This window comes from Anopheles ziemanni, chromosome 2 (assembly GCF_943734765.1).
Source record: "Anopheles ziemanni chromosome 2, idAnoZiCoDA_A2_x.2, whole genome shotgun sequence".
NCBI classification, from domain to species: Eukaryota; Metazoa; Arthropoda; class Insecta; order Diptera; family Culicidae; genus Anopheles; species Anopheles ziemanni.
Window position 1 is genome coordinate 11,896,364 of NC_080705.1, and position 14,259 is coordinate 11,910,622.

Consider the following 14,259-nt stretch of genomic DNA (forward strand, 5'->3'; position numbering starts at 1 on the left):
TTAAAATTCATCTACAGTGACACACTTTTCTCTCATTTTCGATGGAACCTATTTATGAAAACCTCATCCTTATCTATGGTATACATTTAACACATTATCATACCTCAACATGTTATCTCTTACGACATTCCAACGATGTTTGTGGATACATTCAAGTTTGTTGTCGTCCTCCCTTCTTTACTTTCCCATCGTTGAATTACTCACCTCACCTGTCGTTGCCCCGAGCTACGGCATGCACCGTATTCCGTAAACGATATTTTCTCAACACTCTTTTCACCCATTTTCTGCGTATCACCTTCGTTTATACACTTTAAATTTGTACCGTTCTATTTAACGTAGCTTGCAACCCCGGTACCGTACATTTTCTTTACAGGCGGGCGCGAAAATAGCCTTCCATTTCGTGTCAGCCGGACGGGGTGACAACCACTTACTTACTATTAGGCGGCGCCTACTTTTTTTCAAAAGTATTTCTGCAAATCTTCACCCGTCGCACGGCCAATTTCACGGCATGAGTGATGCACCGCTTTCTCGACGTCCTCATTATCGTCCTCCATTAGTTCCGCCAGGAATGGAATCGTTTCCGGTAGCAGCGGTGCATAGCTTTCGCCCAGCTTACGCGCTATTTCCGTGCAGGCCTCCAGAGCGAACATTCTAGGGTTGAGAAGAAACGGTTCGTAGAAGAAGTAAGTAATTATGTTCGCGTGTAGTTGAAGAAGTAAGAGATCATAACTTACCTCACTTCCGGCTCGTTGTTTCGCGTCTTTAGCAGCACCTGATAGTTAAGCTGACGCCAGAGCGAATCGTCCATCACGGCGACGGCCATCTGGGCGAGACAATCGATGACCAGTGTGCGCACCTCGGTGACGTTCATAATTAGCCCATTCTCCAGCTGGTCTGTGATCGGCCCGAGCAGCATATCGAAGCGCACGGCGTTGATGAAATTCTGATTGTCGTACAGCACGATGCAGTACAGCGTCTTGAGTACGTACCGGAGCAGCGTCACATTTTTCGATTCGAGCGCAAAGTGCAACTCCTCCTCGTGGCCCTCGCCACCGTCGCCGACCTTGGCGCTGTTGGTGGCGTTCAGCAGTTTGGCCGCGATGGTGACCAGATCGCTGGCGAACAGTACGAACAGCGATTTAAGCGCCTCCGCCACGTGGGCGCACACGTTGAAGAACGTGATGGCCCGATCGTTGCTGGACGATTCGCGGATGGACCACTCGAACACCTGGTAGAACAGTGGCCGGAAGGTACTCTCCGAGAGCTTCAGGATGAGCACCACGAACGCCCGGATGACGTGCGCTTCCGTCGCATCGATCGCCGCCAGCGTGAACATGTCCGAGGCCGATTGATTACAGCGGAACTGGAGCACTGTCAGGAATAGCTCGGCCAACTCCCCTCGGATGGCGGTGAAATCGGATGACTTTAGCTTGCCGAACGTGGTCGAGAGAAGCTTCATCAGTGGCCCGACCGCGGACAGTTCCCCTTCACCCACCAGCTCATGGTAGCTTTCCTCGATCGCTGGGATCATCACGCGCGGCGCGATAGTTCCCGCCAGGTTGTTCCAAATCAGCGCCAGTCGGGAGAGCATATTCGCCGACATTGCGCTGTCGTTGCGCTGTTCAACAAGGGCATAAAGCTGCGACAGCACGACCAACATGGAGCACAGATACGGTGAAAGGAAGCGCGACAGTGTGTCGACTATTTTTACCATCAGCAGCACAATGCTGTACGTAAGCATATCGACCGGATCTTCCGACCTGAGCTGCGCATTGAGGAACTTGTTCACCATCGGGACAAACTTTGGCAGGAAGTTGATCGAGTGCGGCCCAAGATTGCTGCATAGCTCACCGATGCACAGGATCAGCGAGGCGAGGACCTGCGGGTTGGGGTTTTTCTTGTACCCGTGCAGTTCCGCCACGAGATCGGCCAGCACCGACTGGACCTTCTTGGTGGCGTGCTGTGTGAGGATCTTTGAGAGATGGCGCAACGATATGTAGCACAGCTGTACGATCACCGACCGCTCGATAGTCGTCCCGACGACCGACTCCTCTTCGTGCAAGTGCTTCACCAGTTCCATCAGTGGATCGAGCAGTTGCAACAAACCCGGATGGTGCCGTTCCTCGAAGTAGTCCTGCTTGTACTGCAGCTTGTTGTTCAGCAGCTCGAGCACCTTCCGGCGGACCATCAGGAAGCGATGCTTCAGCAACCCGTGCACGACGATTATAAGCGTGTCGGCCGACAGAAGCGAAATCGTACCTTCCAGAATGTCATAACAGTAGGTCAGCATTACCCGCCAGTACAGCGGAATCTTTTCGTCCGCTTTCTCCGCCTTCAGCCTATCGATCGTCTTCGAGAGGTCCTTCACGTACGTCAGGATGCCGACGATCAGATTCTGGTAGTACTTCTTCATGCCGAGCGTTTCCTCCTTGTTCAGCTGGGCGATCTTGTTGATGACAAACACCGACGACACGAGCCCACCGACGAATTGCACCAGCGCGTACTTAAAGTGCCGCAGGTGACGATTCGTGTGTGCCTTCACGTTAAAGATGACCGTATCGGACATGTCCACCTCCATCAGCTCCTCCTCCTCCTCCTTCTTACGCTTCTCCGGTTCCATCGGCAGCTCGCGCAGATAGTCGATCAAGTTCGTGCAGGTTTGAACGATGACGGTTGGTTCGAACTCGCGCGCAATCAACAATGCCACCTCCATGCGTTTGGACAGCTCGCTCGTCGCCAGTTCCGCTTCCGCCCGCGACTTGCCACGCTGACTTTTCTGCTCCGCCTTGTGTCCTCCCTTCATAACGTCCGATTCGATCAACACACCCAAAAACACCCACAGATACTCGTTGGCGCCGAGCGTCTGGAGCAGCTTCACGTACAGCGCGATCCGCCGATGCTCCGGCACGTCCAGGATGATGTCGGAGAAGATCTTCAGTATCGGGATGACCTGCTCTTGCGACGAAGACTCGCTACCGGCAATCGTCGGCACGATCGTCTCGATGGTTTTCGAAATGATCTGGAAGCTGTACGCATCATCCTGTCGCACGATCGAGGAACCGACGAAAGTGAAGATTTCCATCATGTTGTGCAGGACCTGTTCGGGCACGTATCGCGCCACGTGGCCAAGCAGCAGCAGCGCGTGATGATGCGTTTGAGGATTCTGCGAACCCCGAATGCACTGCACGATCTGTTCCACCTTGAACACGGTGCCGACGTTGCCGAATACTCGCGCTACGTCTGTCGATCCCTCGAGCGCTACCTGTTGTTCTACCTTCACGATGCAGTGCAGCAAAAGCGAGAGTATGATCTGCTTCACGTACTCCACCACCGATTGCTCCTCAAAGTCGAGACAGTACTTGAGGCACTCGAACAACTTCGGCACCAGCAGATGGGCATTTTCCAGTTTTTTCTTGTTCTGCAGGTGCTCTAACAGCGTCACGCCACGTTTCCACACCGCGGTGGACAGCACCCGCTCGCATGGTGCGACGGCAATGATCGAGTTGCGTAGGGATTTGGCCGATCCGACCGTCGTCGGTTGGGAGGATTGGTTGCTCATGTCTGCCACCAAATCGACCGCCAGTGCCGCATCGATCGTGCAGCCCTTGAACAGCTTCGCCGTGGCCGAGTTCGTTTCCGGGTGCTCGGACAGGGCGGCCGCTTCGACGATGTGCAGCAGGACGCGCTTGGCGTACGATTTCGGCAGCGCCTCGAAAAGCTCATCGGCGAGTGCCTCGATCATCAGAATCGCCGGAGTGCAGTGTTTGCGCCGCCCCGGCACAACCATCGCCTTGTGGCACTGCAACGCGACCGTTATGACGCGCTGACAGATCTCGTTGCGCATCACCTGCTCGGTCACGTCCGCCGTGTACCTTCCCAGCAGGATTTGCAACATTTTCGACTCGTACAGGTCGAACGTGAGGCGCGCCTTGTCGCCATTGACCGCCTCCAGGATGGCTACCACTTTCGTGGCCGGTCGGACCAGCACAAGCGGATCATCGAGTAGCTTCACCATCTCCACGATACCGGCCGCAATGTAAGCCGGCGTGTTGGGGTCGTTTAGCCGCTCGATGAAACTCTCCAGGATCGGTTTAATGGTCTTTCCCTTTTCCCCTTCCCTCATGATGAACAGGACCATCGAAAGCTGCTCCCCGTCGATCGACAGCTCTTCGCGGCGCTTCAGTAGACAGCGCAAAAATACCCCGGTAGGCTTCGACAGCCGATTGCCAGCTCCCAGCTGCATGATCAGCTTGATCGTGCTCATCACACACTCGCGCACCAACGAACATTCCGACGTAAGCGCAAGGATCACGTTCGTGAGCGCGTTAAACGTGATCTCGCAGCCCTGGTCCACCATCTGCCCGAGCATCGTGTTCGTCAGTCGTATTGCGCGAACCTGCAGCTCCAGGCCGATGGAAAAGTTCGACGAATCCTCCTCCGCCGGCAGATCACTGGGTCGCTCGATCAGATGCACCGTATAAAAGTGCGACAGAAACTCGACCCTCGCACCCAGTTCGGGGTACAGCTGGGTGAGGAACGTTTTCAGCAGATTGCCGAAGATCGAACGCAGATCGGTGAACTGTGGATCGATGATGCAGTAGCGCTGGAGAAGGTCACTGAAAATGCTCAACTGCAACCGCAACGCCACATTCTGCCGGTCGAAGTTCATGTCGACCGTAGTTGGGTCGAGCCGGATGCGCTCGATAATGTGCCGGATCGGCACGGTGATCAGGTCGACCGGAAGTTTGCCCGCCATCAAGCACTGTATGTCCGACGACATGGCGTACTGGAACCGGTGGCCGGTCAGTTGCTTGCGCGCGTAACGCAGCACACGATCGGCCTGATCGACGGAGCACGACGATGGGAGAGCGGACGAGAGGAGCAGAATGTTAAAGCACACTTGCACCGGATTGGTGCATTGACCCGTTTCCTCCAGCGTCCGCAGCAAGATGTCACAGTTCGCCGTGCTACCGTAAAACGCCGGAACGAGGAATTTCTTGGAAAACGGCGTCTGGAGCAAAAGCTCGACGTTCTTCTGCCCCACTGGGTCATCGCCGAGTTGGAAAAGCAACGGATAGAGTGCAATGATCACGCGGTTTATGTTGACGCTCGTGTAGATTTTTTCGTTGGTCAGCATCGCTATCACCCGATGCGTCACCAGTTTCCAATACTCCGGATTCGCGGCACACTTGAGCGTCAGATGGTTCAGCTTGGTAACCAACGCGTCCGCGCCCACCGTCGCCAACAGTTGAGCCGGGCTGAGCCTAAGCACTTCCTTGACTACGGCACAGCTGTCGTCGTCCAGTCGCTCGCTAATACTTTCACGCAGCAAATCCAACCGTCCGCGTCCCTCCGACGTCAGCCTTTCGAAATTCTCGACGATGTAATTTACCGCATGGCTTCGCCGATCGGCGTCATAGTGGAACAAATTCTCGAACACGAACGCTTCGTTTTCATCGCAGGAGGCTTGGAGTAGGAAACCTGAAACAAAACGCAGTGCGCGTGTCAATCTTAGCAACCATCAAACGAAGGTGAAATATTTCGAAACCTACCCAAAACGTTCTTCAAAGCGTTCCGCTTCCGGTGGGAGTACTGCTCCTGGCCTTTCATGGCCCGTTTCACGACCGTATCGAACGGCGTCGGGTACTGCCTTTCAAGGCTCTTTAGAAAGTCCGAATACCACCGGGTGACCTTTTCGTGCCGGCTCTTGAAATTTTCCTCCTCGGAATCGCTGTCCAGGTTGATCGTTTCGTCGTCATCGTCGTCCATCGGTTTCGGCGATGGTTTGTTATTCTCCGCCGTCGACTTCCCCGTTCCAATGTAGGAATCAAGCACACATCTGCAAAGGGATAAAAAAGCTGTAGTGTATGATCTACCCGCAAATGTCGTTTTCAGCGAAACCCACTGAATGATGTCTTCTGCCTCCGTATCGGTCAACGCAATCTCCAACAACAGTTGCTCGCATATCTGGCTGTAGAATCCGATCGAGTGGAACGACTGGCATATCTCGCCGAGGGACGTCTCCAGAATCTTCCGATAGCACACGAGCACATCGATACCATCAGCCTTCACCTCGCTCAGGACCTGCGGGATCCAGTTGGTGCGGATCAGGCGCTTCATCAGCTTGTTCGGAATCGGTGACAGGCGCTCGTGCTGCGTCTGAAAGATCAGCACCAGCAGCATGACGGCGTTGGAACGCTGAGTTCCTTCCTCCGCGCAGCAAAGCCGTTTGGTGAGCAACTCCAGCGTATCCACCGACAGGGCCGTCTTCGTTACCAGCTGGCCAACGATCATGTAGCAGGCGGATGCATAGTCGATCGCGTTGGACGCGAGCCCGGCTGCCACCGGACGCAGCACCGCAACCACGTAGTTTTCCGTCACGCTCTCGACACTCTCCAACACGCCGAGCGTGGTGCTACAGAAGAAGGCAAACATGGCCTGCAGTGAGTTCGCTTTGCTACCCAGCTCGGTGGTTGCCTCCATCAGGAACTTGCCGTACTGCTTTAGAAACTCTGGATGCGCAGTAAAATGTTCGATGATGATACGCTTCGACGGCGGAACACCCGCCTTGCCGATGGGCTCCAGAAACGCCAGCTGGTCGTTCGTTGGCTGGAACCGGAGAGTTTGGATGCAGCGCACGAACATGCGTGTCTCGTGGTACGGGAGGATAAAATTGACAAAGTCTCGCCGATTGAACTGATGCACATTGAACCGTCTGATAAGCCACTCCAAGCATTTGTGGGCCGGCTGGAGCATAAAGTACGGGCTGAGGTGACAGAAGAACTTGCGCACATTCGCATCGAGCATCTCGTTCAGCGTCTGGTCTTCGACGGACCGCTGCAGATCCATCGCGTTGCGGTCGAACAAAGTCTCTTCGAAGCGGGCAAACGCTCCGTTCAGCTGGATCAGTTCTTCCAGCCCGCTCAGCCCGATGTCGAAGATCACTTCGCGATCCTTCGTGGCGGCCTCCTTGCCATCGAACAAGATCGATGCTGTCCGCCTGCTTTCCACCTGCACCGACGTTTGTGGTGCCGCCAAACGCTGCAGCTGAGCTGCTAGGCTTGTAGCCATGTTTACGCCACGGAAAAGGTAAACTTGAGCAAAGAAAACCTCCCAAAACACTTAAAACACTTCAGTTTCAAATCGACATGCGGTTCCCGGTGTTTGATTCGCAAGCACGTGTTTTTGTTTAGATGCGTTTTTGACGTATGTCGAGGATTTTGACATTTCACAAAAATAAACAAACAGCTCTGATTGGCTGCCACGAACCGGGAAATTTTGACATTGGTTTGTTGAGCAGAGGTCATCAAACCGGTTATAAAAATATTTCCAAAACCGTATGAAATGTTTCATATTTTTTAATTTTCAAATCAACTTTTCCGTTCACTATTTATTAAAAAGAGTTTTAAGGTAGGAACTTGTTAAGGTAAGTTTTGCCACGTCTTTTAAAAGAGATTTCAGCATCCTTTTCAAGCACCAGATCATTTGGTACACTTTTCATGTGAAGGGCGTGTTGACTTAGTTTATGTATTTATTTACCCGATTTAAAACGAGAATAAGTAATTTTCAAACCAAATATACTGTTTGAGATAACATTGTATCATCGCGAAAAAAGGAATTGGTGTTCTACATCGGTTATCTACATTTTCTTGCCTTTTCGGGACAAATTAAATCACTCTAGCCTCAGTCGGCGTACTAATCATTTCTATCGATAGTGTGTCAAAAACCTGTGCAAAAAAGTTGTTTGGAAGCCATGAACTTACCATGGTGTCTTAGTGTTGTTTTCTTAGCCCAGCTAACAATGGCGAATACAAGAAAAAACACTGAACAAAAGAAACGACTCTTTGCAACAAATGGAACAATGTATTTTAGGAAAAACTAACCGAACAGGAGAATGGAATGAATGAGATGAAAAAGTTCAAACGAAAAGCAAAAAAATGTAAATATTACAATCCAGCAGATTTTTTAATTTACCTTGGAAACGCGCATTCTTTGCGTAGTAAAATTTTAAAATTATGTCTATAGGTTTCATCAAAAATTTACAATACACTAGGCGTCTCCATTGCAATTTTTAAGAAAAATAGGTTTCTAATTATTATTGGTGCATCTGATTCATTGTTATTTTCGGGTATTGTGTTTGTTATTTCCAACACAACTGCAGTTTGAGCAAGTTGTGATAAACTAAATTTAAAAATACAATCGATTATTCATACCATGCTCGATATCGTTGACAAATTTGATTCGCATTTAGAAGCCCTCTAACTGCCAGGAACGAAAGCAGTAGGCACGCCCAGCACGCAGGATAATTTACAAGATTAAGATTACATGCCCCATAACACTACCGCACAGATTGTCCACCAGTGTATGTCCCCCTGTTTACTTCACTTGCTTTGCTGTATGATCCTCTCTTAAGGAAAATTCGAGGAAACCCTGTGTATTCATCCGGTTGCAAACGGATTCCACCGGAGAAGGAGAAACTCACAGTGGCTCAGTGACTTGTTCTGTTAAACATTTTTGACGCGTACCATCGTCGTAAATAGAATTATGTTTACTCCAGTTTTCCTTCCCATATCCCTTCCTAAGATAAAGATATTATGCAAATTATTTGCTTTTTCACACACAGTGAGAATGTGTTTAGGGTCCCGGGTTCACTCGATTGTCTTGTGCGATACCGGATCCTGGAGAAAAAAGGGAACGAATCGTGAACCACCGACGCAAACCGGAGTTTCACACTCCAAAGTGTCACCAATGCCTTGGAAGAGTGTTGATTTCACTTTAAGTTTAATTCAACCTCCCACGTTCACCCCAAATCGCTGGAATCAACCTCCGCCAACAAGAAACGCGAACCAGCCCAAAGACAAACTCTCCCGTGACGTTGCTACTCCACGACATTATTTGGCCCTGTTCTAGGAACGCAGGAAAAAGGAAAGAAAAAATAAGAAATACGGTCACCATTGAGAAGTTGTGTAAATTGATGAGAAGGCAATATTATGCAAATTTCATTCCAATTGATGTAAAAATAAAGTTGCGAAGAAAATTGCTTTAGCGATCCCGAATGGAACTCGATTTTGGAACGCGTGGGGATTGGCGGAACGGGATGCTTCCGTTTCCGCCTCGTAAGTCTCATTTCCCGGAAGTTTACGCCGAACGGATTGGAGGGGGAATGCGACCGGGGTCGCATGATAAACTCGTCGATTGTATAGCAGCATATTGAACAGTGTATAAATTGAATCTATACCGAAAATTAACTGATGGTGGAATCATTTGAATGTAAAATATGATTTACTGATAGGACGTGTAAATCGGTGTCATCCGATAAGTGGCTATTTGACCGTAAGCGGGACATAACCTTACAAGTAATCAATAGTTCAACAAACAAACATAACATTATATGAGTAAGCTCGTTAAGAGATATAAGCTAGCAATAAAAGTATTTCTATGTTTGGCAATATTCCGCAAAACAAACAAGTTTAGAATACTTCAAAGTGATTTCATTTTAGGGAATCTCTTTAAGATCAGTTCATCGAAATCCAATTGAAATATACCGATATTTAATGTTGATCTAAATATAAAGTATTAGATCAACGAGAGGCCTTTGTCGATTGTACGGTTTACTTTTCCAAAACATACAATGAATACGTTCATACTCGAACACTCACATGCGACTCACATTTGCTTGAATTGATTGGCTTTCGGGTGTGTTTTCTTTGCAAGAAGTTCGACGCGAGCCGAGAACCGCGTATTTGCACAAATCAATTTATTTTGCAACGCCATCCAAAGTCACAACCTGGCCGCGGATTGAACCGTACAGCGCTTTCCCGCAAACGGCTGAGATGATGGCAATAAAATCGAATCGAAATATCTTCATAATCAATTCCAACGAGCTTCCAGCAGGTTATTTTTCCGGCAACCTGCCACGTCTGCCATACAGCCCCGGTTGTAGTGATTATCTAAACCACAAACGGGTGACAAAACGCGATTCACACGTGCACCGGTAGCATTTGTGTGAGGACACAAACACAAACACAAACACACACAAAAAACACTCCTCAAACCCTGGTTCGAGCGAAATTGTTCCCATGCATTCAATTTACTAAACGATTTCGCACTTCCGCCAGTTTGGTTTTCCCATCCTTTTTTTTCTCGCTTTACCTTTACTCCACAAATTGAACGACGCGATCGTGGGGGAGGAGGGTGCCCATCGGTGCAGGCAATTTCAACTTTCATCGGTGCAGACAAAAAGAAGGCAGCAAATGTTTTCCCATTTCCACCGGGCCGACGACCGGTTCCGGGCTGGTTCCAAATTGGTCCCCACTGGATCGCGTCGATATCGGGGCTAGCTGCGATCGACGGCCATTCGCAATATCTATAAACCAATTTATTCTACACCGGGCGGGACGATTGTTTTTCCTCCACAACGACGACGACGCCGACGACGACACGTTCCGTTGCCGGAGCAAAGTTTCGATAGTCACCATCGGAACGGACAGTTCGAATAGCAATTCCAATCGGAAGTGTCCCGCCGACGCACGAGAGTGTAATCGAGAATCATTTTCGTGCGCCATTTTCATTCCCATCGGAAAAACCCCAATCGAATGATTTGTTTTTGTTTTGCATTTCCCACTCGTTTCCTGCTTTTTTTTCCCCCTTAACGTCCCATATTCAAAATTTCCCTCTACCATCGTTTCGACCAGTGTAAAATTTGGGGAAAACTCCAATAAAAAGATCCCGGGCTCGTTGCCCACCTTTCCCACACGGATGGGAATTGGCGAAACGTTTTCCCAGGAGGTTCACGATTTTCAATTTGCCTCGAAAGCTTTGTATTGTTTCCAATATTTTCACCCGCGATTAAATATGGCAGCGTGTGTCGGTTTGCGGGAAAAATATAGGAGCGTGATAAATAGCCCTTGTACCAGCGGGGGGAGGAAGGATTTTGTAGATTGCAGCCCGAGTGCTCAATGCTGGCTCTATTGTGCGCTTATCAATTGATTTCCGCCGGTTGTTTTTCTTGTACCGATTTATGGCGCTGGTTTTGTGTGTTGGAATGATTTATCGCATATTTTCATTAAACTCGTTTTCATCGGGGATACAAGGGCATAAACAATCGTTTTTGATATTCGTTACATGATTTTAATGAAGGTATAGCTTGTTACTTCAGTCACAATATGGAAAATATTTAACTAAAAAATTAAAAATGTTTCGTGCAGTGGAGAAACACTAAATCGATAAAAAATATTAAAAATTGGTTGTATACGATAATGTAACACATGATGTGCGCGATATTGAAGAAAAACTTGCAAAGAATGAGTAAAAAATTGTTTACAAATGATCGAACAAGTACCTCGCCGTTCAGGCAGTAACAGACAAAGGCCATCAAAACTCACTGAACGTGACAGTAGCCCAATGCCCAGCGGACCTCCGTTACTTGCTGGTCCCACGGGCAGGAGACATTTTACCCTTTTTAAATATTAATCAAATGGAGCAGAAAGCTAGAAAAGTAAAATGGAGCATCGCTGAAAACTATATTCAAGAGGCAATTTGTTTCATCGAACTAAACAAAACGGAATATAAGTTTCATGTGATCATTTAGAATGAACATAGCTTTACTTCCTTTCTTTTATTAAATAAATTGTGTGAATTATGCCCCCAAATTTAATTTTAAGTACGTCGACCATAAAACAGTTTTAAAAAGTTATGTAAATAAAGTGATAAGAAGGAAAACATTTTTCTAACGCACATAATAATTGGAGCTTAATATTCTCCCTGACTCGAAGAAAATGCGAAAAATTTAAGAAGGTGAATTGCTTACCCTCACCATCCATCTCCATTCTACTTAGTTTAACTAGAATCCAATAAACTGTCAAGGTGTGTCCAAACAAACCCCAATAGGGTCGATTTCCGATATCGTTACTCCCAAATCACCAGTAATGGTATTTTTTCTTCGTTGTTGCTTAGTTCTACTCACTTTCCTCCTCCTTTACATACGAAATGTGTCACGTTCTGTTTGCGCTAGCTCAGGCACATCTCGGGCACGATGGAGCATCCCTGGCCGGCTTCGCTGTCGAACGCCATTTCGTTCGCTCGTGTCAAACGGTTGAATGTGAAAAATCGAGCAGCAAGTCGAACAGCAGCAGCACCAGCATCGCCTCAATGGGGTACGGGGGTTTTCCATTTAATATTCATAATTCCACTGGGTTAGCCGCAAACGTGCGATCGCACCGAGTGGAAAACCGATTGACCGACCCCGGCCCCGAAGATTACCGCAACCAGCGAATGCGCTAGTCCACACTGGTTGATTGCTTGATTTCGACGAAGGCAATATGTTTATGGACCGGTTGTCAAGGGAAACCGTGGGCTCATCTTTGAAGGAAAGGTTAGAAAAGAAACGTAGCAACCCGCTACTAAGGCATCCTCGTCGGCAGTCGGTCCAAACGGATAAGAAGAAAACCCCCTCGAGAGGCCTCAACCAGGAGCGAGGGAAAACTGTCATCCACTCAAATAAAAAAGGGTTTTTTTCAAGCCATCATGTTTTTTTTCTCTTCAGACCCACTGGTTACACTGCGGGAAAGACACTCCGTTGATTGGCAGGGGACAGTTTCCAACCACCCCCTATCTGTTTCCCGCCCACGTTCGTTCGATTCGATTTTCCGTTTTGTATCCTTTTCGTTTTTTTTCGCAACTTTGTCCGTGAGAATGGCCCCCCGGGAGTGTGAGGCAAAGGCCGGCCCTCGAAAACGATCCCATAAAAGCGAAGAAAGGTGAGCTGATCTTTTGCCCGTGGTGAAGCCGCAGTGAAGCTTCCAAGCCAAGAAGGACACCGTGGCGGTATCGATGGTACGATGAATTATGCATCCGTCAAGGAACCAGTTGCGGTCGCGTTTCGGGACGGCAACGCAGCGGGCGCGTTTTCAATAAATTGAAATCGTGTCAAACGATTGATGACGAGCGACGGTAAAGGATTCGCTTGCGATCGTAATAATTCGAATCCAAATCGAGCGTCCCTCGAGCGACTTCGGGCACGGTGAAGCTGACGCGTGGATCGGGGTTGGCTAAACCCGGCATAAAGAAAATGGCACGGACGGCGGGCCGATGGAGCTAAGGTAAATTTGATTGGTTTTGATGCTTGATTGAACACACGTTCAGGAGATTGATATTCGCATTTTTATGATCGAACGAAGGAGTCAAATTTATTTCTCGCTCGCTGCAGATATTTGTCGTAATGTCATTGGTTTTCTTTTGAGAGTATGAATAAATTGTGGTCGGCAAACGAGGGTGCGAGGGGGATGGCGTTCCCAGTCCATCATCCGTCACATGGACATATCCTGCGCGCTGGTGTGGTTACATATTTATCGTCTTTGTCAGCAAACATGATGCGGATCTCAGGAGATTTCGCAACGGGTTGTGTGTGCGTGTGCCGTAATTTTTCAATTTTACCAAATTGACACACACGCATCGCCTATCTGCAAATTGTGGATGGGCCATAACTTCTTTGGACGCGCAAGTTTTTGCACAGTAAATGTTGTTTATAAAGAAAAAGCGCAAAATTCTAAAATAAACTACAACGTTTTGTTCATCTATTGGAAGCTAATTTTCATTGTTATGAAGGTTCCCTATGTTTGATTATTTTTTTTTAACGATCCAGAGCATTCTAAAAAACGTTTCTTGAAAAAATGCCTCAACTCATAAAAATTGAGTAGGTCAGAGGTGAGTAAAAGTACTTTCTTAATACTCACAATTAGGTTAAAATTAAAAAAGTCGCAATACATGTCTTCACTTAAAGAATTGTTCATTGAAAGGAAAAGGTCATCAATTCATATAAAAGATCTCTCACTTTTGTAGCTCCGTATGCGGTTTTCCCATTGCAAATGGTATGCGGTTCAGGATGTTGTGTTTCATTAGATAACTGTCCTAAATTAAACACACTTCAGGATGAGTGTGGAATATGTATAGCCATGACCTCCATTTCTCGATCGTGGCATGAATTAAATGTTGTTAATACATTACTATAAAACCCACAACTTCCCAGGGGCGTCGAACGATCATCTTCATAAGTCTCTTGTCTAAAGTACTAAAATATTTTGTTAATAATTTGTTACCGATACCACATTTAGGCGTTCCACCGCCATTGTTGTGTTTTATTTTCCAGAATTTGGCCATGGAAACGTTGTACCAAGAAAATGATACTTATGGTAACACCAAATAAAAACTCCCTTTTAACAACAGCGTTAAACTCCACTAAACCAACCGACCAGCTACTCC

The 14,259-nt window shown here is 48.0% G+C and overlaps 1 protein-coding gene across 1 annotated transcript; it reads right to left on the reverse strand.

Moving 5' to 3' along the window:
- Positions 1 to 385: 385 nt before the first annotated feature.
- On the reverse strand, positions 386 to 7,072 carry LOC131287952 (HEAT repeat-containing protein 1 homolog). The gene is made up of 4 exons (XM_058317083.1): positions 5,906 to 7,072; positions 5,553 to 5,839; positions 735 to 5,481; positions 386 to 651 (listed from the first exon to the last, which is right to left on the reverse strand). Exons 1-4 carry the CDS (start codon positions 7,069 to 7,071, stop codon positions 459 to 461), a joined length of 6,393 nt encoding a protein of 2,130 aa, XP_058173066.1. The 5' UTR covers position 7,072; the 3' UTR covers positions 386 to 458.
- Positions 7,073 to 14,259: the final 7,187 nt, after the last annotated feature.

Excerpts from the sequence above, each read along its gene's own strand:
- LOC131287952 (XM_058317083.1), bottom strand. The coding sequence starts at position 7,071 with ATGGCTACAAGCCTAGCAGCTCAGCTGCAGCGTTTGGCGGCACCACAA. Across the intron at positions 5,482-5,552 it reads CGCTTTGAAGAACGTTTTGG|GTTTCCTACTCCAAGCCTCC; the intron begins GTAGGTTTCGAA and ends GTTTTGTTTCAG. Across the intron at positions 652-734 it reads AACAACGAGCCGGAAGTGAG|AATGTTCGCTCTGGAGGCCT; the intron begins GTAAGTTATGAT and ends TCTCAACCCTAG.